The sequence below is a fragment of the Sphaerodactylus townsendi genome, linkage group LG15, assembly GCF_021028975.2.
Source record: "Sphaerodactylus townsendi isolate TG3544 linkage group LG15, MPM_Stown_v2.3, whole genome shotgun sequence".
Taxonomy (NCBI): Eukaryota; Metazoa; Chordata; class Lepidosauria; order Squamata; family Sphaerodactylidae; genus Sphaerodactylus; species Sphaerodactylus townsendi.
The window spans coordinates 28473703-28498707 of record NC_059439.1 but is presented as its reverse complement, the minus strand read 5'-3'; the positions used below and the strand labels follow the sequence as shown (position 1 = coordinate 28498707).

At 47.8% G+C, this 25005-nt stretch overlaps 2 protein-coding genes across 2 annotated transcripts; both read right to left on the bottom strand.

Moving 5' to 3' along the window:
• Positions 1 to 2140: 2140 nt before the first annotated feature.
• On the bottom strand, positions 2141 to 3088 carry LOC125444295 (galactoside alpha-(1,2)-fucosyltransferase 2-like). The gene has a single exon (XM_048516723.1). The coding sequence runs from the start codon at positions 3086 to 3088 to the stop codon at positions 2141 to 2143; it is 948 nt and encodes a 315-aa protein (XP_048372680.1).
• A 7746-nt stretch (positions 3089 to 10834) lies between these two features.
• LOC125444294 (galactoside alpha-(1,2)-fucosyltransferase 2-like) lies at positions 10835 to 24952 on the bottom strand. The gene is made up of 2 exons (XM_048516721.1): positions 24725 to 24952; positions 10835 to 11800 (listed from the first exon to the last, which is right to left on the bottom strand). Exons 1-2 carry the CDS (start codon positions 24950 to 24952, stop codon positions 10835 to 10837), a joined length of 1194 nt encoding a protein of 397 aa, XP_048372678.1.
• Positions 24953 to 25005: the final 53 nt, after the last annotated feature.

Here is a 25005-nt window from a genome sequence, read left to right as displayed (position 1 = left end):
GCCGCCATCTTTTCCCGCCAAAAAGCGGGCTGCGGGGGAAAGCATCTTCTGTGCCTTGCTTGTGCTTCTGGTGTAAATGTGATGGGAGAGCATCCCAGAAAGCCGGTTTCTGACTGGAGTCCTTCCTCGGGTTCGATGAAGTGCCCAAATGGGTGGAAAACATTAGGAGACAATTTATTTATTTATTTTTATTATTATTACTGGATTTGTATCCCAACCTTCACAGTCAAAGTCAGGCTCAGGGCGGCTTACAGAGTTTAAAACATGTCAGTACAAAAATATAAATCACTACAGCTAAAACCACAAAACCCAGGATGACGACAGAGCACATTTCTGAATTACCGTGGCAAAACCCAAAACCAAACGAGTTGGCATCAATGATCAACAAACAAACATAGATGATAAATATGATTGTTGTGAGTTGGGAGGTCAGCAGATGAAACATAGACAATGGGAGGTCTCAGCCAAAGATCCGATGGAACATCTCCATCCTGCAGGTCCTGCAGAATTGGCTAAGGTCCAGATCGGAGTTGAAAAAGCCCTGACTCTGGTTGAAGACAACCTAACATCCAAAAATGGAGTCAAATCCTGTCATGGTCTCACAGAGTAATGGAATGGGAGAATGGATTGACGGGAAGCAAAAGTTACCTCAGCCGAAGTTGTTGCCTCAGATTTTTTTTTTTATTCTTTGTAAAAATTTTCTTGTAACCTTTAAACTAAAGAAAGTATATAAATAAAAATTTAATCTGTTCAATTTAACCTGGACCATACATTAGTCACTCCTCAGGCCCTTTGAAACTGCTTTACAGCTTGGACGGACGACTTGAGGAGAATTTAAAAGGGGGTTGAAATTAAATTCCTGGTGGCAGCGACATATACCTTTGGAAAGAAAGGATAGAGGATGGATAGAAAAGATGATGCATTTAAAATGTTTTGAGGCTGGAAATACAACATTTTGGAGAAAAACTATGTGGAACTCCTTGGAGGGAACATGTTATTTCCAGCCTCCAAACATTTTTAAAGTGTCTGTGTGGAAAAGGCCCGTGGATCCACGTAAATGTCCATTAGGCATGTTGGCAAACCAAAACTTTAATATTTATTTAATTATTATTCAGTTTTTATGCTGCCCTCCCCCGGAGGGCTCAGGGCGGTTTACAACGAAACAAATGACATCAGCAATAAAATAAACAAACACCGTACATGCTGTCCTGGTGTATATTAAAACAGTTTTTATACTGCCCTCCCCCGGAGGGCTCAGGGCGGTTTACAACGAAACAAATGACATCAGCAATAAAATAAACAAACATCGTACATGCTGTACTGGTGTATATTAAAACAGTTTTTATACTGCCCTCCCCCAGAGGGCTCAGGGCGGTTTACAACGAAACAAATGACATCAGCAATAGAATAAACAAACACCGTACATGCTGTCCTGGTGTATATTAAAACAGCATTCCATCCTAAAATATAATAGACAGCGTCTCATCCTAATAAAAATCCTAATATGCAGCTCTACTGGGGCTCAACAGCAGAGAGGACCTTTAACCTCCATACCTTGCTGGTACTCATTCCAGGGGCCTCTGGTTGTCACTTTGGAAAACAGGTTGCTGGATGATGGACTATTGCTCTGATCATCTGAAGGGCTTTGTTCTTGTCACACATCTCTCAGATCCTCACTTACAGAACTACCATCCCCAGAATTCCCAACAAAGAAGAAATGACCAACTAGTTTAACTTACATGTGAATGTGCCACGACTGCCTTGTACTTTGACAATGTATTGTCGAAGGCTTTCACGGCCGGATTCGACTGGTTCTGGTGGGTTTTCCGGGCTGTGTGGCCGTGGTCTGGTGGATCTTGTTCCTCACGTTTTGCCTGCATCTGTGGCTGGCATCTTCAGAGGTGTATCACAGAGGGAAGTCTGTTACACACTGTGCATCAAGTTCAGTAGGAGGCATAAGGTGCTATCTCTAAAGGTTCGAGGAAGTTCATCAGCATTTAAGAACCAATATCGTGGACCTTGAGTTTTCAGCTAGGAAAACTTTTGAACATCTTGTCTGATGTACGTGAGTGGTTGGGTCAGTTGTTAGACTTATAGACCTTTCTACTATTATCTAACTAAGTATGAATCGGAACCTAATTTATGATTTGGGTAGCAAAGGAGAGAGGTCAGCTGGGATCCCAGTCCATTCGGGCAGGAATGCTGCAGACGGCTTAAAGATTTTGAGGAACGGTGAGTCCGGGAGGGTGTAATTGGCCAAGTAAACTGTTTCTCCACCAGCCAGGTAACCAGCCCAGATGCCAAAGGTCCCAATGGTCATTATTGTATGGTTGCAATGAGCAATGAGAGCAAAATCCCACCCTGGCGACGACTCTCGCCCATCATCAGAAAAGTAAACGTCCCCCCTGGAAGCATCGATGTTTTCCTTGCACCAAGCCATCCCGTTGCTAACTACCACAAAGACAGCATCGTGGTACTTCTCTCTGAAGTAATCCATGGCTTTTTCCAGGTAACCTTTGTCCGCCACGACACCTTTCCAGATATTGGGCATCATACGCACGTAATCCCCCCTCCGGACGTGAATGCCGACATACGTTACCGTCTCGCGCCGCCCCCGCATCTGCAAAAGTTTTGTATTGGCGTCCTTTTTGAGATAGTCATGGAAGGTGAACTCCTGGAGTATCTCCTGGCGGATGTGGTGATAAAAAGTGAAAGAACAGGGATAACCCGTCAGCTTCACGAAGCTGCCTTGGATGTGCCGATACTCGTCAGACATCCAATCGTTGCGATGGTAGTTCCTCCAAGGGATCTTGCCCACCATTTTGGAATGGATCACAGGCAAAGTGATCCGAAATATCGGTGCTAGATAACGATGCATACCTGGAAGGATGGCGGCTTGATGGCCGTTAAGCTTGGCTAAGGCATAGAGGGTGGCGTATTCTCCCATCTGATTTCCCAAACGCCCCATTGAGTTCACCGTCCACAAACCTCTGTCTAAGTTCTTGGTGGTTAAGATAAGAGTTGTGTTGGTGAAGGATGTGTGTTCATGTTGTAGGAAAGCAAATGTGTTTTGGACCCAGATCGGCATCCCCCACAGACCTTTTCTCTGCAGGTGCCAAAACGTGGAGAGAGACAAAATGCTTAAAAAATACAGGCAACACAGAAGGGACGTTTTACTGAAGATGTTTCTTTCGGGAACTTGCATGGCTCCAAACTGAGGGCACCTACAGGAAGAGCAAAATAGACTGAAACGGCTAGAACCAACATGAAGAACTCAGCTATGGATGTATTGTCGAAGGGTTTCAAGCTGGATTCAACAGGTTATGGTGGATTTTCCGGGTTTTGTGGCTGTGGTCTGGTAGATCTTGTTCCTAACATCTTGTTCCTAACATTTGCTACCCAAAGGACCGATATTTATATCCCAAAATGGGTGCTGAAGCAGTATGAGGTAAACTGACAGAGAAGCCAGACTGATTACATTTCCGAGATTCTGACCAAAATCTAAGGCCCCCTCTGCACATGCAGAATAATCCACTTTCAATCCACTTCCAATGCACTTTGCAGCTGGATTTCACTGTGTGGAATAGCAAAATCCACTTGCAAACAATTGTGAAGTGGATTGAAAGTGCATGATTCTGCATGTGCGGGAGGGGCCTAAGAGAGGCCTGATGAGGATTTGACGATTTTCCCAATATTTCCCCCACTATGCTATCCTGTGCTTCTTCAAGCCTGAGAAGAGATGAAAAACAGGCATTATTCGTTCTTGTCCTGCCTTAAGCAAACATGGGGGAAACCTGTTTCCTTTGCAAACTTTTGTGTTCTTTTCAGAAACTTCAGCAGAATAATTTCAGCGACAAACGCACATTGCATACATTGAGGATAACAGGAGAGATTTTTGTTTTCATTGCGGTTTTTCATTTAGAAGTGCGTCGTTTGAATCCGACCAGAATTATTGTGGGATTCACACACACGCACGCACGCACGCACGCACACACACACACACACACTCTTGATATGCATGTTGGCATTAAGCAGAGGTGGGATCCAGCAGGTTCTCACCAGTTCCCAAGAGTGGGTTACTAATTATTTGTGTGTGCCGAGAGAGGGTTACTAATTGGGTCCGCTTTTCCACCTCCACGCCCTCGCCTCCACTGCCTTTGAACGTGAAGGTTCCATATAGCAATTGCGACTAATAATGTAACTCCCTAAACTGGGTTACTGCAATTTCAGGTACTGCAATTTCAGGTACTGCAATTCATTGATTCTCAGCCTTTCGTACCTTTTATCTCACCAGTCTCTATCAAAGAACCTGTGTGTTTCACCATTGCTGTGTTCAGATTTGTGAGTTGGGGCATTTTCTATAATGTGATGATGATTTAGAAATGACCTGGTGCAAAAAATTTTTTTGGGGTTGTGGTGGGCTGGCTGCCCATGGGGGGGGGCATCCAACTCAGGTCTTGCCCAGGGCTCAGGTTTGCCTAGTTACGCCTCTTCCCCCTTTGCTGAAGAGGGGCTGACGAGGGAACCTGTTACTAAAAATTTTGGATCCCACCACTGGCATTAAGGCATCATGCTTGGAGCAGCTTGCACAAAAACTAAGTTTTGGTTCAGACCCAATGCCATGATCTTTGGAACGTGATCATCTCTGGGGAGGGCATGAAGTTTGGGGTGACCAGAAGCAAAACCCCAGTTCCTATGAATTGTTAGGAGGCATCCCATGTTAAACAAGATTATACAAAAAAGTAGCCCTTGACTAGAACTAACACTGATCCATCACAGTCTCTTAGGAATAGTGATACAAGGTTTGGGCTTGTCCAAAGCTCATATTTCTCCCAGTCTCTTATTGACAGGAAAGCAAATAATTGACATGGGGACATCACCACCAGAGGTCTTTAAAATATTTTAATTAGTAGTTAAATATTGTTATATCGGTAGTGTGTTATAACAATATTTGTAACAAGTTCCCTGGATTCTCAGCATTCTTTCCCCCCCCAAAAAAGTAAGTCTCTAGCCTCTCCTATTGTGGAGATAAGGGAAAAGGCAAAACAAAAACAACAAAACCCAGGGATCGGGGAGGGTGGAATGAGCACTGTTAGAGGGGGGCATGCTCAAGGAAACTGAGGGGAAAACTTCCACATGGCGCCATAGTCAGGATAAAATGGGCGATGTAGCCATTTCCACTGGAGAAAATGGCAAAGGAGGAAACTGGAAGACTCTCTACCCCTCCAGCCAAATAAATCCATATTTTAGCCCAGTGTCTACCATCTGTCCTCCCTCAGTCCCAGAGCCAAGCACGGTCCTCCATCCTAAGAACATAAGAACATAAGAACAAGCCAGCTGGATCAGACCAGAGTCCATCTAGTCCAGCTCTCTGCTACTCGCAGTGGCCCACCAGGTGCCTTTGGGAGCTCACATGCAGGATGTGAAAGCAATGGCCTCCTCCTGCTGCTGCTGCTCGCGAGCACCTGGTCTGTTAAGGCATTTGCAATCTCAGATCAAAGAGGATCAAGATGGGTAGCCATAAATCGACTTCCCCTCCATAAATCTGTCCAAGCCCCTTTTAAAGCTATCCAGGTTAGTGGCCATCACCCCCTCCTGTGGCAGCATATTCCAAACACCAATCACACATTGCGTGAAGAAGTGTTTCCTTTGATTAGTCCTAATTCTTCCCCCCAGCATTTTCAATGAATGCCCCCTGGTTCTAGTATTGTGAGAAAGAGAGAAAAATTTCTCTCTGTCAACATTTTCTACCCCATGCATAATTTTGTAGACTTCAATCATATCCCCCCTCAGCCGCCTCCTCTCCAAACTAAAGAGTCCCAAACGCTGCAGCCTCTCCTCATAGGGAAGGTGCTCCAGTCCCTCAATCATCCTTGTTGTCCTTCTCTGCACTTTTTCTATCTCTTCGATATCCTTTTTGAGATGCGGTGACCAGAACTGGACACAGCACTCCAAGTGCGGTCGCACCACTGCTTTATATAAGGGCATGCCAATCTTTGCAGTTTTATTATCAATTCCTTTCCTAATGATCCCCAGCATAGAGTTTGCCTTTTTCACAGCTGCCATGCATTGAGTTGACATTCCCATGGAACTATCAACTAAGACGCCCAAATCCCTTTCCTGGTCTGTGACTGATAGCACTGACCCCTGTAGCGCGTATGTATCCTCACCTTAGTTTCCAGTTCTTCTCCTGTTCCTTTTCTTTCATTGATTCCACTGCCAAGAATTCAACGGACCGTACTCCTATGCCTCCTAGAAGTTGGGCGGGAACTCTTCTTCACTGCACCAGGTTCTTTCTCTCCTATGCCATGTCTCTGTCCTTCTCCAAGGCTGTTTCCGGCGGTTGCTTTATCCCACCTCCCTTGCTGTTCACCTGCCTGTGGTGAAAATTTAGTTTTGAGTTCTTAAGCTGCAGCCACTCAAGAGCGTGGTGTCGTGGTTAAGAGCAGGTGGATTCTAATCTGGAGAACCGAGTTTGATTCCCCACTTCTCCGCCTGAGTGGCAGAGGCTTCTCTGGTGAACCAGATGTGTTTCCACAGTCCTCGGAGGAAACATTTTATTTCCAGCCTCCAAACATTTTAAAGTGTCTGTGTGGAAAAGGCCCGCGGATCCACATAAATGTCCATTAGGCATGTTGGCAAACCAAAACTTTAATATTTACTTAATTATTATTCAGTTTTTAGACCGCCCTCCCCTGGAGGGCTCAGGGTGGTTTACAACGAAACAAATGACATCAGCAATAAAACAAACAAACAGCGTACATGCTGTCCTGGTGTATATTAAAACAGCATTCCATCCTAAAATATAATAGACAGCGTCTCATCCTAATAAAAATCCTAATATGCAGCTCTACTGGGGCTCAACAGCAGAGAGGACCTTTAACCTCCATACCTTGCTGGTACCCATTCCAGGGGCCTCTGGTTGTCACTTTGGAAAACAGGTTGCTGGATGATGGACTATTGCTCTGATCTTCTGAAGGGCTTTGTTCGTGTCACACATCTCTCAGATCCTCACTTACAGAACTACCATCCCCAGAATTCCCAACAAAGAAGAAATGACCAACTAGTTTAACTTACATGTGAATGTGCCACGACTGCCTTGTACTTTGACAATGTATTGTCGAAGGCTTTCACGGCCGGATTCGACTGGTTCTGGTGGGTTTTCCGGGCTGTGTGGCCGTGGTCTGGTGGATCTTGTTCCTCACGTTTTGCCTGCATCGGTGGCTGGCATCTTCAGAGGTGTATCACAGAGGGAAGTCTGTTACACACTGTGCATCAAGTTCAGTAGGAGGCATAAGGTGCTATCTCCAAAGGTTCGAGGAAGTTCATCAACAGTTAAGAACCAATATCGTGGACCTTGAGTTTTCAGCTAGGAAAAGTTTTGAACATCTTGTCTGATGTACCTGAGTGGTTGTGTTACCAGCAGGAAAATAGGAAAAATATTTTCTTGAGCCTGCCACTGAACTACACTGGCTAAGGATCAGAGCAAAGAGCAAAGTTCCTGGGGTCCTCTGCTGGTTGCCAACCCCTGTTGGGGATCTGGGTATTGGCGAGGACCTGACCACATGGCAGGGGTCGGAACCTCTGGGCTTAGGCAAACTGCCACTTCTTTCGTTCAGCCCCCCGCTCCCCTTTGGAATCCTCCCGGCCAGTTGCAAACTGCAGATGGTTGGGTCGGCCTCCTTAGGTGCAAGGACTCTGAAATTTTAAAGCTTCGCGCCCAGGTTCGTGGGCTTGAGGAAAGATTTGATGCATGGCGCCTCACTATCAGGCACACCTGGGAGAACGACGCGACAGCCCAACCTCCCTCCCTGCCTGCCATTCCCCGAAACAAGCAGCGGGAAACCCGTTTGGATATCGAGAAGGCTGAGGCCCCCGGTTTGCCCAGATCTGCCGGGTTGCCTCCCCCTTCTTCCCCCAGAAGTGTTCAGCAGCTGTCGGATCCCCCGCCCCCTCCTAGCCACCAGACGCTGGCTCCCGGATCTGTTCATGTACCTGGCCCCCCACTTGATAGTTGGAGGCATCCTTCCCAGCAGCGTGCCAGCTCTGGGGTGGCCCTCAGTGCCCCGCGCCATATCTGTTTAGGTCAGCACCGAAGCCCCGGGAAGTCTGCTCCTGTGAGCCCGCAACCTATCGCCCCAGTAATGGTCTCCTCCGATCCCCATGCACCAGCCCGGATTCAGCAGGCTGGACAGAGCTTTTAGCTCCCCAGCCCCCGGATGGCTCGTGTTGCCAACCCTGTGCCAACTGTGATTGTTGGTTGCCTGGCCCCTGGCCGCCCTGAAACTGTTTGTGCTGCCCAGCCAGCATCAATGCCATGTCCCCTGGGCCCTGAAAGTGTCTTGGTGCCCGGTGAGCCCATGACCGCTCCTGAAGCTCCCTCTGCCCATGTGAATGTTGCAAGCGGTTCATGTGCCCTCCCTGTACTGCCTCTCGGCCCTCAGCCTGCTCAGTCTGTCGCTCCCCCGCCGACCGGTGTTGTTGGATGTTTTTCCCCTGATCCCCTTGCCACTGCTCGTGTGGCCCAGCTGGTGTCTGTGCAGGGTTTGTTGGCCTCTGAGTATGTCCCGATGCCCCCTGGTTCGGCTGATGCCTCTGGATTTCCTACCGGCAATATGATTACTGGGACTATTCTGCCTGCCCTCCCCACCCCTTCCTGTACCGCCTCATGGTCCCAATGCCGTTCTGGGTTGGTTTTAGTGTTTGGCAGGGTGGGTTTTCAGGTTTTCCCCTTCCCGAAGTCATTTGTTCAGATTGCTGTGTTGTATCTGCACTGTTGCATCCAGAGGGGGGGAGAAGGCTCCAACCGCTTCCAGATAGGATGCAACACCTCAGATACAAATTCCAGAAATTTGGAAAGGTTTAAGGTTAAACCGAGGAGACTTGCCCCTGGAGCAGAGAAAAGGAATTAATGCCTCTGTGTCCTTAGTGGAAGCAAAAGAAGCCATGGTCTCTGGACATGTGTAAAGTTTTGAACTCAGGTATCCAGATAGCCCTCTAAACAAGGAATGATTGGCTGCAGATGCCCCTGCAAAGGCAGACCTCAGCAGAATAGCCACCTCAAAGAGCACACAAATTTTGACAAGTCTAGTGCCAAGAAAGAGTTTTTTTTATTGTCCATATTTTTTTTAATTCCGTATTTTTTTATTGCCCTTGTTGCATCTGAAGGAAAGAAAGGAAATTGGGGGACGCGTTTGAACTTTTAATGTGCACTCTCGGGCTTGAGCCAAAAGGTAGAGCCCCCAGTCTCAGGAGCAGTTTTCCTGCGGCCTTGGTTTCATCTTATTTTTTGGGCAAAGTTTCTGTCATTATGGCCCTGTTTATTTAGGTATATGTTTTCCATTCTGACTTCTGGAGTTGTGCTTTTATTGGATTCCATATTCCAATTGCATGGTATGCCTTGTTCCAAGTCTCTCTCTCTCCCTTGTGTTAGTAAGAGACAAGTACAAGGTTGCATTGTCCCAGCCCCTTCCCGTTTGTTTCGCTCCTCAGTATAATTGTGCTTGCTGGCCCACGTTCACTTGAAATGTATTGTATTCAGTGTTAATAACCTTGTGTTTAGAATTGTTTTGCAAAGCAGGTATGCATACCCACAGTCCCTGGAACATGGCTGAAGTCAACCCACCACATTATCGTTTGCCCTTTTGCGCCCGCCCCTTACTGTTTCTACTGTGTATGTTCTCGCCTCTGGTTTTAAAACTGTCTGTGCTTGTTATTGTTATTGTTCCTGGTCTGCACGAGGTAGTCCAGGCGCTCTGCCCCCTCCTTCTGCCCTGATAGTTGTCTAGGGTGCTCTAGGCTCTGCGGTTGTCCAGATCCTAACTTGAAAGAACCTGATGCGACCAGATTCTGACTGCAAGGCAGAGAATGATTCTCCTTGGAAATGACCGCGAGCTGATGGAAAGATGACTGCCCTGATGCCCTTGTCCGCAGCCAGACCCCACAGAGCTGCCAGGAAGACCTGTTGAAGCTGCTGCCCTGCCTGTTTCCCCAGTGACTAAGCTTTGCAAACACCAAAGAAGCCAGCGCGAAAAGGGACCCTGCTTGTTCCACCCGATGAAGTGAGTGAAGTCGTTGAAGGACGACGCCTCGCCCCAGGTGGAAGAATATCAGAGGGGGGACGCTGCTGCCGTGAACGCTTGGACAGCACCCCACTGACAGATGGCTGACAGCTCCGCGCCTGCGCGATGGACGCCAACCCTGCCAGCTTGCTTGGATTCCTTTGGCTGAACTTTTGTGCTTTGCCAGCATGAGCGCCCGCTGTGACCAGCTGCCACCAGCGGACGACTGCTTCTGCACCCCGCCTTGCCAGCAGCAGCCGCTTTCTCCCGAGTTCCCATTGGATTTACAATTGCTCTACCTCATCCCGTTTGATGGATCCTCCGAAGTTTGCAAGTTTCCCCTCCTCAGAGCACCCTACTGCCCCAACCTTGATCCCCAGTGGTCGAGCCTAATGAAAGCGCCTTGCCTACCTACCTACCACCTGGAAACCTGGTTGCCTGAAGCCACTCTGGCCCCATTCAGCAGTAGTATGTGATTTTCTTGGCTGCCTTTGAAATCGTGTTCGCTTCGTGCCTTCGCCTTACATGCCCACATGAATTGGTCCTGGGCATCCATGCCCTGGGCTCCCCCCAGGACATGAATAGCCCAGGAGAGGGGGGACTGTTACCAGCAGGAAAATCACTCTGAAATCACTATCGCTCATTGCTGACAAAGCTGAAATCACTCTGAAATCACTTTCTAGTTACCCCTGGCTGTGGGTAACAGTTGGGTCAGTTGCTAGATTTACAGACCTTTCTACTATTATCTAACTAAGTATGAATCGGAACCTAATTTATGATTTGGGTAGCAAAGGAGAGAGGTCAGCTGGGATCCCAGTCCATTCAGGCAGGAATGCTGCAGATGGCTTAAAGACTTTGAGGAATGGTGAGTCTGGGAGGGTGTAATTGGCCAAGTAAACTGTTTCTCCACCAGCCAGGTAACCAGCCCAGATGCCAAAGGTCCCAATGGTCATTATTGTATGGTTGCAATGAGCAATGAGAGCAAAATCCCACCCTGGGGATGACTCTTGCCCATCATCAGAAAAGTAAACGTCCCCCCTGGAAGCATCGATGTTTTCCTTGCACCAAGCCATCCCATTGCTAACTACCACAAAGACAGCATCGTGGTACTTCTCTCTGAAGTAATCCATGGCTTTTTCCAGGTAACCTTTGTCCGCCACGACACCTTTCCAGATATTGGGCATCTTATGTACGTAATCCCCCCTCCGGACGTGAATGCCGACATATGTTACCGTCTCGCGCTGCCCCCGCATCTGCAAAAGTTTTGTATTGGCGTCCTTTTTGAGATAGTCATGGAAGGTGAACTCCTGGAGTATCTCCTGGCGGATGTGGTGATAAAAAGTGTAAGAACAAGGATAACCTGTCAGCTTCACGTATTTGCCTTCGATGTGCCGATACTCCTCAGACATCCAATCGTTGAGATAGTAGTTCCTCCAAGGGATCTTGCCCTCCATTTCAGAATGGATCACAGGCAAAGTGATCTGAAATATCGATGCTAGGTAATGATGCATACCTGGAAGGATGAAGGCTTGATGCCCATTGAGCTTAGCTAAGGCATAGAGGGTGGCATATTCTCCCATCTGATTTCCCAAACGCCCGATTGAGTTCACCGTCCACATACCTCTGTCTAAGTTCTTGGTGGTTAAGCTAAGAGTTGTGTTGGTGAAGGATGTGTGTTCATGTTGTAGGAAAGCAGATGTGTTTTGGACACAGATCGGCGTCCCCCACAGACCTTTTCTCTGCAGGTGCCAAAACGTGGAGAGAGACACAAGGCTTAAAAAATACAGGCAACACACAAGGAACTTTTTACTGAAGATGTTTCTTTTGGGAACTTGCATGGCTCCAAACTGAGGGCACCTACAGGAAGAGCAAAATAGACTGAAACGGCTAGAACCAACATGAAGAACTCAGCTATGGATGTATTGTCGAAGGGTTTCAAGCTGGATTCAACAGGTTGTGGTGGGTTTTCTGGGTTGTGTGGCCGTGGTCTCGTAGCTCTTATTCCTAACATTTCGCCTGCATCTGTGGCTGGCATCTTCAGAGGTGTATCTCAGAGAGAAGTCTTGTTACACACTGCGTCAATTTTAACACACTTCTCTCTATGATACACCTCTGAAGATGCCAGCCACAGATGCAGGCGAAATGTTAGGAACAAGAGCTACCAGACCACGGGCACACAGCCCGGAAAATCCACAATCAGCGATGGATGCTCCTCATCCAACTGTTCTCATCCTTGCGCTCTTCTTCCTTCTCCCTAGGTCCAGGAGGTGGCTAACTGGCTATTCATTAAGTTAATTCTACATCAGATGAAGAGATTGGTGCCTGAGGTGTAGCTAAGGGTTATGGGAGGGCTGGAGCCCCAGGCATCACTTCCGAGAGGGTCACTATAGGACCATGTCCCCCCTCCCCGCACAAATGTTCCTTGATCCAAACTCCAGGGAGTTTGGGGCAGGGGCACAGTTGAATGCTCCCATTCTCCATTGGGAGCGAGACCAGCTGGGTTTGCCCCACACCACGGGCAAATTCCCACTGGCGATTAATCCTGGGATAATCACCTGAAATATCCAGGTTTCCTTGAGATCTCCTCACAGCCGAACTACAGAACACAGATCAGTCCTGTTTCTGGTGCCCCCCCCCCCTTATCATGGGATTTTCCTGGACCTGTTTATTTATGCACCTTTTGGAAAAAACACTCCAATGGGAGCTAATAGGAGATGGGGGCTACCCACTTGAGGGTCCATAACTTTGGCCCCCCTGAACCAAACTTCACCAAACCTGGGTGGTATCATCAGGAGGGTCTCCTAAAAATACTCTGAAATTTTGGTGCTGCTGGCTTAATAATTGCACCACTGACAGAAGGCACTCCTCCCCCCAAGGGGCAGGGCTAGACATCTTCACTAGAAACAGGCTGCAGTGAGGATGTTGGAACCTGGATGAAAAGGTGCCGATTCTTTTGAAACTTGGTTGTATCGGGATTAAATTATCAGTGGGAATTCGGCCCACGTCTCCATGTGGAAATCGGGAGTGGATCCAGCCAGCTGTGAGCATGGGGGCTGCCGCTCTATCTCTTGCCTCGAAAAACCCCGTGAGGTAGAACTGTTTCCAAGAGCAAAGGAAAGCGTCCTCATGCAAGTGGGGGTTCACACACAGATCCAGAACACACACAGAGAATGAATGGCCGAAGGACCGATATTTATATCCCAAAATGGGTGCTGAAGCAGTATGAGGTAAACTATCAGGGAAGCCAGACTGATTGCATTTCCGAGATTCTGACCAAAATCTAAGGCTCCCTCTGCACGTGCAGAATAATCTACTTTCAGTCCACTTTCAATGCACTTTGCAGCTGGATTTCGCTGCGTGGAATAGCAAAATCCACTTGCAAACAATTGTGAAGTGGATCGAAAGTGCATGATTCTGCATGTGCGGAAGGAGCCTAAGGCCATTTCCCCACTTTTAAAAATGACGTCGGTTTCATCCGGCGTGGACCTTTTCAGCACGGGGATTGTGTTCCCTGGCTTCCCCACTGCCCCGCGCTCTGTGCGGGGTCATCAAAAGGCGCCGTTTTCAGCAGCACCAGAAATGACGCACGCTGAGGGGGCGCGAGAGCGGCAGAGTCAGGGCGGCTGCGTTGTCGCCCCCCCTGTAGTGGGGAGTGCCGCTGGACCCCGTGCTACTTGGCAAGAGTAGCGGGCAGCAAACGGTGAGTGGGGGAAGGCCCTAAGAGAGGCCTGATGAGAATTTGATGATTTCCCCAATACTACCCCCGCTATGCTATCCTGTGCTTCTTCAAGCCTGAGAAGAGATGAAAAACAGGCATTATTCGTTCTTGTCCTGCCTTAAGCAAACATGGGGGAAACCTGTTTCCTTTGCAAACTTTTGTGTTCTTTTCAGAAACCTCAGCAGAATAATGTCACAGCGACAAACGCACATTGCATACGTTGAGGATAACAGGAGAGATTTTTGTTTTCATTGCGGTTTTTCATTTAGAAGTGCTTCGTTGGAAGCCGACCAGAATTATTGTGGGATTCACACACACACACACACACAAACACACACACACACACACACACTCTTTCTTGATATGCATATTGGCATTAAGGCATCGTGCTTGGAGCAGCTTGCACAAAAACTAAGTTTTGGTTCAGACCCAATGCCATGATCCTTGGAACGTGATCATCTCTGGGGCGGGCATGAAGTTTGGGGTGACCAGAAGCAAAACCCCAGTTCCTATGAATTGTTAGGAGGCATCCCATGTTAAACAAGATTATACAAAAAAGTAGCCCTTGATTAGAACTAACACTGATCCATCACAGTCTCTTAGGAATAGTGATACAAGATTTGGGCTTGTCCAAAGCTTATATTTCTCCCAGTCTCTTATTGACAGGAAAGCAAATAATTGACATGGGGACATCACCACCAGAGGTCTTTAAAAATATTTTAATTAGTAGTTAAATATTGTTATATCGGTAGTGTGTTATAACAATATTTGTAACAAGTTCCCTGGATTCTCAGCATTCTTTTTCCCCCCAAAAAAGTAAGTCTCTAGCCTCTCCTCTTGTGGAAATAAGGGAAAAGGCAAAACAAAAACAACAAAACCCTGAAAAGCCCAGGGATCTGGGAGAGGGGGGGAATGAGCACTGTTAGAGGGGGGCATGCTCAAGGAAACTGAGGGGAAACCTTCCACATGGAGCCATAGTCAGGATAAAACAGGCGATGTAGCCATTTCCACTGGAGAAAATGGCAAGGGAGGGGACTGGAAGACTCTCTACCCCTCCAGCCAAATAAATCCATATTTTAGCCCAGTGTCTACCATCTGTCCTCCCTCAGCCCCAGAGCCAAGCACGGTCCTCCATCCTTACCTTTGTTTCCAGTTCATTTCCTGTTCCTTTTCTTTCATTGATTCCACTGCCAAGAATTCAATGGACCGTACTCCTATGCCTCCTAGAAGTTGGGCGGGAACTCTTCTTCACTGCACCAGGTTCTTTCTTTCCTATGCCATGTCTCTGTCCTTCTCCAAGGCTGTTTCCGGCAGTTGCTTTATCCCACCTCCCTTGCTTTTCACCTGCCTGTGGTGAAAATTTAGTTTTGAGTTCTTAAGCTGCAGCCACTCAAGAGCCAGCGTGGTGTCGTGGTTAAGAGCAGGTGGATTCTAATCTGGAAAACCGAGTTTGCTTTCCCACTTCTCCGCCTGAGTGGCAGAGGCTTCTCTGGTGAACCAGATGTGTTTCCACAGTCCTACATTCCTGACCTTGGGCTAGTCACAGATCTTGGAACTCTCTCAGCCCCACCTACCTCCCTAGGTGCCAGTTGCGGGGAGAGAAAGGGAAAGGAGCTTGTAAGCCACATTGAGTCTCCTTACAGGAGAGAAAGGTGGGGTATAAATCCAAACTCCTCTTCTTCTTTTTCTTCTTCTTCTAGATGTTCCTAGATATCTGGGTGGTGACTTGTCCTTGCTGGTTTTATGCCACCCTCTGGCATGCTTCTGATCCAGGGTTCTCTAGGAACAATTACATCCTTATAGTGAAACCTGTATGTAGATCTAAACTTTATGCCAATCCAGTCGTACAGGGTTTGAAGTCGATATGATTGCACTGGAAGCCACAGCTACCTTTGGATCTCTGGCACATCTGTGGCACCTGTACATTCTGCGGAAAGTAGTTATCACATGTTGCAACCACAAACAGGTTTTTCGTTTGTGCCAGAATGTCTTCCGTGTAAGAATGCTGTTGTGAGGAGTGCTCTATGTGATGACATAATATTTCACCCCAAGGTATTTGTGTAAGGATTTTCCAATTTGCAATGGGAATGTTGGGTTTATACTCTGTGGCCTAATACACATGAGGGATCGCCTTTGCTGTCAGCTTGCATTTCCATCAAGACCATCCCCCCAACCCCCAAGGATCCATGGCAGGCAGGCAGGCAAGTAGGTAGGTAGGTAGGTAGATAGATAGATAGGTAGGTAGATAGGTAGGTAGATAGGTAGGTAGATAGATAGGCAGGCAGGCAGGTGACGGGCGGGCGGGCGGGCAAGCGGGCGGGCGGGCGGATAGAAGACAGACAGACAGACAGACAGACAGACAGACAGACAGACAGACAGACAGACAGACAGACAGACAGACAGACAGACAGACAGACAGACAGACAGACAGACAGACAGACAGACAGACAGACAGACAGACAGACAGACAGACAGACAGACAGACAGATAGATAGATAGATAGATAGATAGATAGATAGATAGATAGATAGATAGATAGATAGATAGATAGATAGATAGATATTGTCGAAGACTTTCATGGCTGGAAACACTGGGGTGTTGTGTGGTTTCCAGGCTGTATGGCCGTGTTCTGGTAGCATTTTCTCCTGGCGTTTTACCTGCATCTGTGGCTGGCATCTTCAGAGGATTCGTACTACTATGGCAGAGCCCGTTGTTAAAACGGTGCTTGTAAACAACCAGTTGTTAAATTATTTAAATCCCACCACTGGTTCTGGGATGGGTGCCCTATACATTAGTCAACCAATCCACTCTCTACACACAAGGCTAACACACATGTAAAAACACATGGTTGGCTTCTTCCATCTTTTATAATGAAATGGTGATCACAAGTATTCAAACATTCCAACAAAATTCTATAGTTCAAAGGATCAGTCTAAGGACAGGCAAGAGGTGAAACAAAAGGATGAAGGGTGCCTAACCTTACAGCACTATCTAGTTGACCACCTGCCCGCCCCCTTCTGGGTCTTCTTCTCAGTTGCTTTGCATGCTAGACACTGCTACTTCCAACACTATTGTCCTGACAGGTGGAGAGAAACAAGTCTCTCTGCCCTGCTGAGGCCCTGACACGTTTCTACCCGTTAATCTCCAGTCTTCCCAAGTTTCTGTTTCTCATTGGCCCCTTCCGCACACGCAAAATAATGCGTTTTCAAACCACTTTCACAACTGTTTGCAAGTGGATTTTGCCATTCCACACAGCTTCAAAGAGCACTGAAAGCAGTTTGAAAGTGCATTATTCTGCATGTGCGGAATGAGCCCTAGTCAGTTTTTTATTCCGTTTCAGCTTCTACTATTCATTATCTGCCAAAGTAAACCAGGCGCGGCACTGCCAGCCATATTCCTTTGTTTACCCATCCTTGGTCTTGCAGCGTGATATTTATTTACTACACTCACATGGCTTCATGAGGTTTTGCTTTAGATACCCTCCCCAACCACATTTGTTTCAGCGAAGTATTTCACACACCTAGCAAACAGGTATGTCAATAAAAGATTATAATCCCAAAGCTGAAATAGTAATTTGGAAAGGAAATGTCTCCTTTAGTTTGTATACATGCTGAGGCATGTATATGTGGGGCTAATATTTCAATGCTGTAGTTCCAATTTCATTCGGGGTTTCCTCCCCTCCATGAAAAGTCACGCCCATCACTATAAATTCAAGTTCCCCACATCGCAGACAGAGAACAGAGAAATGCTATGTTGAGGGGCTGTGACCAGGACTCAGGAAAAGAGTTGTGGGGTTCTGATTCCCAACTTTGGTGGCATTCCCTCAGGACTCTCCCTAAAGACCCCGTTCCAACTCCAATGAATCCAGCCATCTTGCTTTCCAGTGTCTACCACTACAGCCCTGTCCTGTGACCAACATGATAATTCTTCCTTGCAAGAAATGCAAGACTTGTAACTGAAACAAATGCCAACTATACACTGTTCGGTTTCTCAGAACTCTTCCTCAGTCTGGAACAAGGGTGCAGAACCAGTAGTGGGATTCAGCTGGTTCGCACCACTTTGGCAGAACCAGTTGTTAAAATGGTGCTTGTAAACAACCAGTTGTTAAATTATTTGAATCCCACCACCAGAACCGGTTGTTAAATTATTTGAATCCCGCCACTGCTTGTATGCTTCTTATCAATGAAAAACCGCTGGTTTCGGTGTGGGAATTCTGCTCAGCTGTTAGTACAATTCGTTGATCGTTGATAGTTTAAACTTTTCACTCTGCATTATATAATTTTTAATAACCTTATTTATTATTTTACTTAACTTGTATTTTCCCTGAATTATCAGTCAACTTAACTGTGGGAATTACTTTTAATTTTTTTTTTCTGTTTTGAATTTTGCTGAGATTTGAGCTTGTCTGCAACCGTATTAAGATATATTGATGCCCCTTTAAAAATGTGTGTGTACAACATGCTTTCTGATCCTCTTCCAGACTGTTATGCAGAGGTGGGATCCAGCAGGTTCTCACAGGTTCCCGAGAGTAGGTTACTAATTATTTGTGTGTGCCGAGAGGGGGTTACTAACTGGTGATTTTGCCACGTGATTTTTGCCTTAGTTACGCCCCTCCTCTCAGCAGTAGCGCGCAGAACTTGAAGCAGTCTAGCAGGAGGTGCACTGGCGTGTGTGGCAGCCTGCGCCTGAGTGCATTTGTTTCCCGCCCAAGGACCGGCGCAGCGGCTGCGTCCTTGCCACAGCCCCACCCAGGAATGCCCCGCCCCGGAATGCCCAGCCACGCCCCCACCATGCCCCGCCCAACACTGTCTGGAACTAATTTGTTACAAGGCCAGGATACGACATAAATGGGACTTGGTTAGACCAGGCCCTGGGGGAGGAAGGGTGGTTGCCTGGGCTGGCCCCAGAACAGCACAGGGGGTGTGCTTTGATGGAGGAGCTTGCAGAGGAGTGTGGTTTAGAGGACTTTAGAGGACTTATCAGGCTCGTGAGCCAGCTGAGGCAATCCCCCCCCCCTTGCTACCAAGCTATCTTCTAGGTAGGATTGCATCAACAATATATAAGATTCAACAGAGATTAAATAGTACCCAACGTCACACACCTACTGGGGTGTACTGCCCAGGGGGACATATGGGGTCAAATGTTCCCGGGCTGTGGCCATTTAGTCACGTGGGGGTGGAAAATCGCCTCCACACCCCTCCTCTTTCCCCACCCCCGGGTCCATACACTGACTAAAAGACCTGCTGCAAAAAAAGTTGTTTGGTTGTGGTTGGCAAGGGTGGCCGCCCATATTGCCCCCCCAATATGGGCAGCCACCCTCGCCAACCACAACCAAACAACTCAGCTTTTGCACCGGGCTACATTTTTTCCTAGATACGCCTCTGCACACATATGACTAAAAAGGAACTGAAAAAAATATTTCAGTTGGGAAAATCCCCAGGCAAAATCATATCTGGTTCCTGGTCCACATCCTGAAAGGGCAACCGTTTTTTTCAGACGTTAAAATTTTCAACTCAGTATTTAGGTTTACCAAGCCTTGAGGCTCCATCGGTAAGAGGTGCCGGTGGAAGAGATGTGTGGAAATGAAGCCACCGCAACACAGTGAAGTAATGGGTGTCGTATAAATTCAACACATAAATGAACAAATTAGCAAACAACCATTTGACCATAGAGATCCGGGGGGGGGGGGGGTCCTAGAGCAGTTTTTGGGCTGAAAATGATGTCACAGAATCGCACAACACCATTGCCACTCTATGCTCCCTTCTCCTGCTACTTATTCAAGCAGCAACGGGGGCCCAGGGATGAACACCGGCACTTCTCCCACTAGGTGGGCAAGTGGCATCCCTCTCTACAAAAAAAAATCTTGCCTTTGCTCTTTTCAATGAGAAGCAGAGTTGCCAACCTCCAGCTGGGTCATGGGCATCTTCCAGAATGACAACTGATCTTCAGGCAACAGGAATCAATTCCTCTGAGGACAATCTCAACTTCAGAGGGAGAACTCTATGGTGTCTCATCCGTGCTGAGCCCTCTCCCCTCCCCAGATTCCACACTCCTTGGGCTCCGCCCCCAAATCTCCCAGAATCCCTCACCCTAGAGCTGGCAACCCCTGTCTCCTGATGGTTCCGCTCAGCCTGAAGGAACGAGGGAAAAGAACTTCTCTGGTCCAACTGAGAATGTCCACGATCAGAACTTTTCCGAAGCTTTTCAGTCCCACCTATTCAGAGAGAACTTGTCCCATGTAGTTGCTGCCCAAGGGTGGATCACTTCTTGTGCGAGGCCCCTCTATAATGATACACATCACACCATTGCTGGGGTAATAAATTGGCCATAGCCATTTTATTGAGCAGAAGCGTGAGGCTAAGCATGGGTCTGGATCTGGTCATGCGGGTACGTGCTACAGCTCAGCAGGGCGGGTGCCCAGTCCCGAGCTTTGATCTACTGTGGGGCTCTGCCGGGCGGCCACTCCTGGCCAGGGATGTTCCCCCTTTTGGCCCGGTTTGACAGGGCGGTCGTCTCTTGTCGCTGTTGCTGTTCCCAAGAGGAAGGCGCGGCTCCCTAGCCCCCTTCCCCTTGCCCTTCCAGATCAATACCCATGCTCCAAACCGCCACAAACTAGGCTATGACATAACAGCATGCATTAACATATAAAAGTAGGGTGAGGTGGGCGGGCAAATCGTCGGCCGGCAAGCACATGGCCTGAACAAAGGAGGGCAAGTCCCTTTAAAGCCTTGGCTCGCTCCTCCTTTCATCCAGTGACGCTGTCCCTTCCCATGGTGGCTCCCTTTCCAGTTCCGCCCCTGCCTGGGCAGTGCCAGCTGGGCTCGTTCCAATCCCCCACCCCGATCAGCAACTCCGCCTCGTGGTAATTCACATGCGCCTTATGCTTGCAAGAACTAGCAACAGAAAAACCAGGTATAATAGAAAAGATAGCTTGTTCCAAGTATTACGACCAGATTCTATGACTGCCGACTCCCATCATTACCCCCCGCATAAACATATGTACACACATATTGCCTCTCATTCCTGACTTCCCTCCAGACTAAGTTTATCTTCCTTCTAACAGCTGAGAAGGCTCATGTTACCACTGCATTCCATCCTGAACAATTAAAGTTGTGGCGGGGGGGGGGGGGGCTTCTCACAGCTTAGCCGTGTCTATTCTCTACTCCTCTTACTTTTGGATGATGTGTCAATGAAGTAAACTTATCAAGGCACTGCGACCCAGGGACTGTACCATGAGGAGGTTCGCTGTGTCAGGGTCACCAGTTGCCAGGGGCATGAAGAAGAAGAAGAAGAAGAAGAAGAAGAAGAAGAAGAAGAAGAAGAAGAAGAAGAAGAAGAAGAAGAAGAAGAAGAAGAAGAAGAAGAAGAAGAAGAAGAAGAAGAAGAAGAAGAAGAAGAAAAAGAAAGAAAGAAAAGAAGGAAGAAGGAAGAAGGAAGAAGGAAGAGGAGAAGTTTGGATTTATATCCCCCTTTCTCTCCTGTAAGGAGATTCAAGGGGGTTTGCAATCTCCTTTCCCTTCCCCCCCTCACAACAAACACCTTGTGAGGTAGGTGGGGTTGAGAGAGCTCCAAAGAACTGTGACTAGCTCAAGGTCACCCACCTGGCATGTGTTGGAGTGCACAAGGCAATCTAGTTCACCAGATAAGCCCCCACAGCTCAAGTGGCAGAGCGGGGAATCATACCCGGTTCCCCAGATTAGAGTGCACCTGAGCTTAATCACTATGCCACTGAATGGGGTATTCTATAGGACAGGTAGATCAGGTTGAGATGGTAGCCTCCCCCGCTCCACCCATACTTTCCGATAATGCATGCGGCTATTCTTCAGGTATATCTGTAGCTCTGGGTGGCACATTGGCTCCCAACATTCTATATGTGACAATTTTTTATTTTCAAAAAAATCAAATGGGTTTATTGTGATGGTGGAAAATGCCATTGAGCGACAGCCAATTTATGGTAAATCCCACAGAGTTGCCAAGCCAAGAGATGAACAGGAATGATTGGCCGTTGCCTGCTTCCACATAGCAACACCGGACTTCTTTGGGGGTCTCACATCCAAGTACAAACCAGAGAAGACTATGGCTGCCAACCCTGAGCTGAGAAATTCCCAGAGATTTTGGGGTGGATCCTGAGGAGAGCGGGGACTTCAGCCGGGTATAAAAGAGTTCGCCCTCCATTCCAAAGCCGCCATTTTGTCCAGGGAACGTGATTCCTGTCACCTGGAGCTGAGTTGTCATTCCTGGAGTCTGGCAACGCTCGAGACCCTGCCGAGCTTGTGAGACTTGATAAAGCTCACCGGGGCCGTCCAGGTCCGGATATGGGCTTATTCACCAAGTGTATTGCAAAATATACAAACATAATCTCTTTGTAGCCACAGAAATAAAACAAATAAGACTGGCTAATCTTGCCAAGTGGTGAAAAAAAGAATACCCAGCCTGACTTGCTCCTGCATCTGCCACAGCAGTTTGAGCTGCAGAAATCAGTTGTCGAAAAATCAGATAGCTGCTGCTGTCTGGTTGAAAAGTTGGACAAGCAAAAAAACAAACAAACAATGGTGTTTGAGGGGCTTTATTTATTGTCTCTCCACCCCTCCGTGGTTCACATGAGCTTGAAGCTTCAAAGGCCGTTCTACGGCTCCTTCCGCACATGCAGAATCATGCACTTTCAAACTGCTTTCAGTGCTCTTTGAAGGTGTGCGGAAGAGCAAAATCCACTTGCAAACAGTTGTGAAAGTGAAGAAGAAGAAGAAGAAGAAGTTTGGATTTATATCCCCCCTTTCTCTCCCACAGGAGACTCAAAGGGGCTTACAATCTCCTTGCCCTTCCCCGCTCACATCAAACACCCTGTGAGGTAGGTGGGGCTGAGAGAGCTCCGAGAAGCTGTGACTAGCCCAAGGTCACCCAGCTGGCGTGTGTGGGAGTGCACAGGCTAATCTGAATTCCCCAGATAAGCCTCCACAGCTCAGGCGGCAGAGCTGGGAATCAAACCCGGTTCCTCCAGATTAGATACATGAGCTCTTAACCTCCTACACCACTGCTGCTCCTTTGTGGTTTGAAAGCGCATTATTCTGCGTGTGCGGAAGGGGCCGTACCTTCAAAGGCTGCATGTAGCATTCTCTTTCCTTTCTGTAAGCACAAAAATGAATGAGCTTTATGTTTATTCAGCTTTGCACTTATAGAAATCATTCAACTTTGCACGGCTCAGCTTTGTGCTTTTGTGGCTTTGCTATTATAGAAGTCATTCAGCTTTATGTCCCTCGACTTTGTGCAGATTTCCTGCGAATGCGTACTCGTGACGATTTCTTCTTTGGCTGTTATATGTTTGGGGTTTGGTGGGGTTGGAGGCTAAGGGGGGTTGCCATTCACACCATGTGAGCTCATGCGATCTCTCCTAGCCATCTCTCGGTGCAGGGACAGCCCAGAAAACACATTGCATGAGCGGGGTCCTTTCATACAACCGTAATCCCCAAAATTGCCGTGGGTCCCAGTGAACCCAATTTTGGGTGGGCAGAGGATAAGACGCAGAGGTTGTTTACCTGTGAACCGTTTCCAGCGTCAGCAACCAATTTTCAACTCAGGAGGGGAAAAAAATGTGTTCACACATGAGTTCTATTTGCATAGGGATGCCATCCTCCAGATGGGACCTGGAGATCCTCAGGAATTATAGCTTATTTCTAGACTAGAGAAACCAGTCTCCTGGGAGGGGGGGAAGGGTGGACTTCAGGTAAGTATCAGCCCCTGTGCTGTGAGAAATTTTTCTCTCTTTCTCACAATACTAGAACCAGGGGGCATCCATTGAAAATGCTGGGGGGAAGAATTAGGACTAATAAAAGGAAATACTTCTTCACGCAACGTGTGATTGGTGTTTGGAATATGCTGCCACAGGAGGTGGTGATGGCCACTCACCTGGATAGCTTTAAAAAGAGCTTGGACAGATTTATGGAGGAGAAGTTGATCTATGGCTACCAATCTTGATCCTCCTTGATCTGAGATTGCAAATGCCTTAACAGTCCAGATGCTCGGGAGCAACAGCCGCAGAAGGCCATTGCTTTCACATCCTGCACTTGAGCTCCCAAAGGCACCTGGTGGGCCACTGCGAGTAACAGAGTGCTGGACTAGATGGACTCTGGTCTGATCCATCTGGCTTGTTCTTATGTTCTTATGTTCTTATGACTTTGTAGCATAGTACCTAACTGAGGTTCCTGTGATCTCCATACTTCAGGGATGGCGAACCTTTTTGAGACTGAGTGCCCAAGCGGCAACCCAAAACCCACTTATTTATCGCAAAGTGCCAACACGGCAATTTAACCTGAATACTGAGGTTTTAGTTTAGAAAAAAATGGTTGGCTCTGAGGTGCGCGTTACTCAAGAGTAAGCTTGGTGGTAGTCGGTGGCTTTGCTTTGAAGCAACCGTGCAACTCTTCGAACGGGTGAATCACGACCCTAGGAGGGTTTAATCAGAAGCAAGCCCCATTGCCAGCAACCGAGCTTACTCCCAGGTAAAGGATCGCGCTTTAGTTCTTTGCATGAAAATCAGGGGGGTTTAACGGTGCTTAACAGGGTTACCTATGCCACTTCCCCAAAACTCGGTCTTAGGTTTAATGCTAATAATTGAGCCCAGCGGCCCAGGCCAGCCTAGATGTGTGGTAGAGGGAGCAATTTCCCTTCCACATGATGAACTCTGTTTGTGCGTGCCCACAGAGAGGGCTCTGAGTGCCACCTCTGGCACCCGTGCCATAGGTTCGCCATCACTGCCATACTTCATCTCCAAATCTCCAGGTGTTTACCAACCTGATCTGGCAACCCCACCTGCCCCTATTCCCACTGGTGGCTAGGAGGGAGAGGGCAACTCTATCTAAACTTGCGTGAGTGGCGTAACAAGAAAGCCACAAACTGGCAACATTTCTGCTCTTGTTCCATGGAAAGAAAATAATAATGTCTCTCCCACTTTCTGGAGCTCATCGCTTCCCAGTGACACTCGTGAAATGAATGCTTTGCTGGACAGGACACGAGCAGTTTTTGCTACAAATTGGCTACGTGGGTCGCGCTGGAAAGCGTCCGATTCTTCTTGCCATTCAGAAAGCGAACCCCTTTTTGGGGGACCGTTCCCGGGCCCTCCTTTCCCTCGCCAGAAAAGCGAACATTCTGTACCGGGAATGCGCGGATGAACTCGCATTCGTGTCACTCTCTTCTCGACAAATCCTCTCATACAAATGTTGCTGGGGTGGG

Excerpts from the sequence above, each read along its gene's own strand:
- LOC125444295 (XM_048516723.1), bottom strand. The coding sequence starts at position 3,088 with ATGCCGATCTGGGTCCAAAACACATTTGCTTTCCTACAACATGAACAC.
- LOC125444294 (XM_048516721.1), bottom strand. The coding sequence starts at position 24,952 with ATGCGAGTTCATCCGCGCATTCCCGGTACAGAATGTTCGCTTTTCTGG. Across the intron at positions 11,801-24,724 it reads GAAGCGATGAGCTCCAGAAA|AGAAAAGGTCTGTGGGGGAC; the intron begins GTGGGAGAGACA and ends TGGCACCTGCAG.